General features: G+C 40.1%; 1 protein-coding gene across 1 annotated transcript in view; it reads left to right on the forward strand.

Moving 5' to 3' along the window:
- The window catches only part of ripor1 (RHO family interacting cell polarization regulator 1), a 45,569-nt gene that overhangs the window by 27,498 nt on the left and 16,971 nt on the right, over positions 1 to 1,100 (forward strand). Inside the window, exon 14 of the mRNA XM_008294457.1 lies at positions 194 to 336. Coding sequence (XP_008292679.1) covers positions 194 to 336 — 143 coding nt within the window. The remainder of the gene's footprint in view (positions 1 to 193; positions 337 to 1,100) is intronic.

Here is a 1,100-nt window from a genome sequence, read left to right on the forward strand (position 1 = left end):
TGTGCGCTTTGTGACTGTTCAGTGTTGTGTGTTAGTTTTATTATCTGGAACCAGATTTGCATAGGCTGACATGGACTGTGTGTTCATGCTCAATAATGTTCTACTCACTGTCCATTGTGCATGTAAATATGTGTAAACTACTGCCAATGGCCTGACTGAATGTGTGTGTGTGTGTGTGTGTGTGTGTGCGCAGGGTGGCAGGCATAGTCGTTCACCCAGCGTGGCCAGCCTCACAGTGGAAACAGCTCTGGGCAGCTTTGACTTCCTCAACACATCCGAATGGGAGGAGGAGGAGGACGAAGAGGAGAAGGGTGACAAGAGGAGTCGAAATATCAGGTAAGGGCAGACACACTGGAATAAAACTAGTGGTGCACACTTTACATCGAGAACAAATATTTTACACGCCATCACACTGTTTTAATGGTATATGATTTGTCATGAACACGTAGTGACACATTAAGTCTTCGTCTGTCTGTAACAGAAATGGAATCAATGTAACTGATCAAATTTATTACATACAAAAGAAGTGAGTACATCATCCATGTTCAATATCATGTAAATGGTTTAAATCTGTAACCTTACAGTAACTGCATCACTTCTAAGTTGACCAATACAGTATTTGCTCTTATGTAACTTTAGAAACTAAAAGTTTAGATTTACTATGTCAAAAGTATAGGCTACAGTAGGAACCAGTGGTGCTGTCAGAATTTTTTCATAGAAGAGGCCAAAGAGGGCCACGAAAAATCTTCAGGTAGGACACACAAACTAATAGCCGTAACTGAATTTCAGGAATTCCATGATGCTGTTGTGGAAAACAGGCTGGTTTTCAATTTGAAAGTTAAGAAATTGCATACTGATATACTTTGGTTTTTTGTTTTACAGTTAATGCCACTAATTATCTGATGTGCATAGGTTCATACAGGTAGTGTTAGCATTTTGGTTATTAGAGTCACCCCAGGAGAAGAGATTCTGTGGTGTATTTGAGGAGAAGACGTTTACTCATTGGCAAGATATCCATCCATCTATCCAACAACAGTCAGTTGAATGCAAAAAACACTGCGAAAATGGACAAAATGGCCATTGATCGAAATTGGACGGGC

The sequence above is a fragment of the Stegastes partitus genome, unplaced genomic scaffold (genome assembly GCF_000690725.1).
Source record: "Stegastes partitus isolate 25-593 unplaced genomic scaffold, Stegastes_partitus-1.0.2 Scaffold964, whole genome shotgun sequence".
NCBI classification, from domain to species: domain Eukaryota; kingdom Metazoa; phylum Chordata; class Actinopteri; family Pomacentridae; genus Stegastes; species Stegastes partitus.